General features: G+C 44.9%; 1 protein-coding gene across 3 annotated transcripts; it reads left to right on the forward strand.

Moving 5' to 3' along the window:
- Nucleotides 1–295: 295 nt before the first annotated feature.
- Nucleotides 296–1,648, forward strand: LOC129083851 (platelet factor 4-like). 3 transcript variants are annotated; one of them, XM_054589863.1, is made up of 3 exons: nucleotides 296–532; nucleotides 836–965; nucleotides 1,101–1,648. In XM_054589863.1, exons 1-3 carry the CDS (start codon nucleotides 406–408, stop codon nucleotides 1,192–1,194), a joined length of 351 nt encoding a protein of 116 aa, XP_054445838.1. In that variant the 5' UTR covers nucleotides 296–405; the 3' UTR covers nucleotides 1,195–1,648. The 3 variants fall into 3 exon arrangements, with proteins under 3 accessions (XP_054445838.1, XP_054445847.1, XP_054445855.1); XM_054589872.1 differs by having other exon boundaries at nucleotides 839–965; XM_054589880.1 differs by having other exon boundaries at nucleotides 296–511; nucleotides 839–965.
- The last annotated feature ends 390 nt before the right edge of the window (nucleotides 1,649–2,038 follow it).

The raw sequence follows: 2,038 nt of genomic DNA on the forward strand, positions 1-2,038 counted from the left end.
AACTATGTCAGCCCTGAAGGAACATGCTCTGTAAATTGCAACGGGGTGGCTACAGGGAGCTCTACTGTTACACATAACAAAGAACACATATTTTATAAGGTTCAAATGCTGTTTCTAATTCCACAAATGTGCATGTATATGAAAGCCGGTTGGGGTGTGGATCCTGCCACCAGCTTGCAGCCAAGTCAGATGACACAAGCTTTTTTCCTGTTCCCCTAATCTTGGCTGGTCAGAGCCCAACTCTTATGGGCAAATGTACCGCAGCATCACACCCTCCACCCAGACTTCCGGACTGGACGGATAGTGGGGATAAAACGGCCCTGGAGAGTCTCAGAACCACTGGTCTGCAGAGCGCCAGCTCACGTTGCCTTTTGTACTCTAGTCTCCTGGTGGCACCTCCGCAACATGAGCCTCAGAGTGGGTTCCCGTGCCGCCCGCCCCGGTCCCGTCCGCGGGCTGCTGCTCCTCCTGGGGCTGCTGCTCCTGCCAGCTGTGGTTGCCGGCGCCAGCGGTGAGAACAGAAGCGGAACAGGTAGGGCCGGGGTGGAGGTGGGGGGCGTCCAGGAGAGAGGCCGGGAACCTGCGCGGCTGCGGGGGAACCTGTAACCACCCTTGACATCCATTCTGTTTTGCTGGGCACAAGTTAAGTGTGCACGGCGCGGTGCCGAGCGCTGTCCCATGCGCTTCACCATCTAGACAATACTTCTTGCTGAGGTTTGTGGACGAGGAAATGAAGGCCGAACCCAGTAAAAGTCCTAAGGAGCCATGCTAGGAGTCACCACCCCCTCCCTGGCTCTCACGTCTCCCCTACTCCCACCCCCACCCCCTTCCCCAGCAGACCCTGAAGAAGGAGATGGGGATCTGCAATGCGTGTGTATGAAGACCACCTCCCGAGTCCATCCCAAGTACATCGTCAGCCTGGAGATGATCCGACCTGGACCCCACTGCCCCACCTTCCAAATGATGTGAGTCCTTGCACTTGCTTCTCGCGCCCACCCTCTGCTTCCTCCACCTTTGCCTCTTGCCCCTCCCACCCAGAGCCTAATCCTGTGATCAAACCCAGTAACTGAGGGGCGGGCCTCCTCTCCTTTCCCTGGCAGAGCCACGCTGAAGAAGGGAAGAAAAACTTGCCTGGACCCTGACGCCCCCATTTACAGGAAAATAATCAAGAAACTTATGGAAAGAAAACTATGAGCTGCCTAAGTCAATACACTTACTATATAATGTATGTTCCTTTTTCTTTCCATTTTCGATCTATCTGTGGAAAAATCTGATGTTTTATTATCCTTCAAATTCTACATAAAGAAAATCAATCAACTTGTGGTACATTCAAAACACTTCTTAATAGAGCAAAGCATCATTACTTCATATAAGAAAAAAAATCTCCAGAATTTTAAGCAAAAATATATTTGGAAGGAAGGCTTAGTTTAATAAACACTGGTTTTGCTTGGTGTTATATGTTGGCTGAGGCATATTTGCTTATTTACACAATTACATTATTTATGAGCTGCTTATTTACATATTAATGCTATAATTAGTTATGTCAATAAATATTAATAACACTGAAGATTTACTGGACTGCTTTGTAAAAAACATTAAATAAATCAGACTCTGTTTTTCTCTCCTTAAGATTTATACTGTATCTCTACCCAACATTAAAAAATTAATGAAAATAAAACTAGAATCTCTACTACTTAATGGAAATATATTAATATTTTCCAGAGAATGATATTAAACTATTGTACTCTTTATTGGTCCTTTGATAATGTCGACATTTCACAAAAATGAAATATTAAGAACAGTTCTCATATCCACGTCTTGCCTGTTATGAATTCTGCATTTGGCAAATCTAGAGAATTGATACATATTACATTCCATTTGTATACTATGAGCATTGCTCTAAGCATGCAAATACTTTCATGGATTTTTGTTCCCTCAGTATTCTCAGGTTCAATGAAACCTTATTTTCAGTTTACCACTGTTCTATGAATCCCTTAACAATGGAAATATGGAGATTATATGTTAAGCAGCTGTGGTA

The sequence above is a fragment of the Pteronotus mesoamericanus genome, unplaced genomic scaffold, assembly GCF_021234165.1.
Source record: "Pteronotus mesoamericanus isolate MK-2021 breed Mesoamerican mustached bat unplaced genomic scaffold, CSHL_Meso_final contig_130, whole genome shotgun sequence".
NCBI lineage: Eukaryota > Metazoa > Chordata > Mammalia > Chiroptera > Mormoopidae > Pteronotus > Pteronotus mesoamericanus.

What these genes read in the sequence shown, in the direction of transcription:
- LOC129083851 (XM_054589863.1), top strand. Translation starts at nt 406, where the DNA reads ATGAGCCTCAGAGTGGGTTCCCGTGCCGCCCGCCCCGGTCCCGTCCGC. An exon ending in TGAGAACAGAAGCGGAACAG is followed by an intron (nt 533 to 835) that starts GTAGGGCCGGGG and finishes CCCCTTCCCCAG; the next exon opens with CAGACCCTGAAGAAGGAGAT. An exon ending in TGCCCCACCTTCCAAATGAT is followed by an intron (nt 966 to 1,100) that starts GTGAGTCCTTGC and finishes TTTCCCTGGCAG; the next exon opens with AGCCACGCTGAAGAAGGGAA.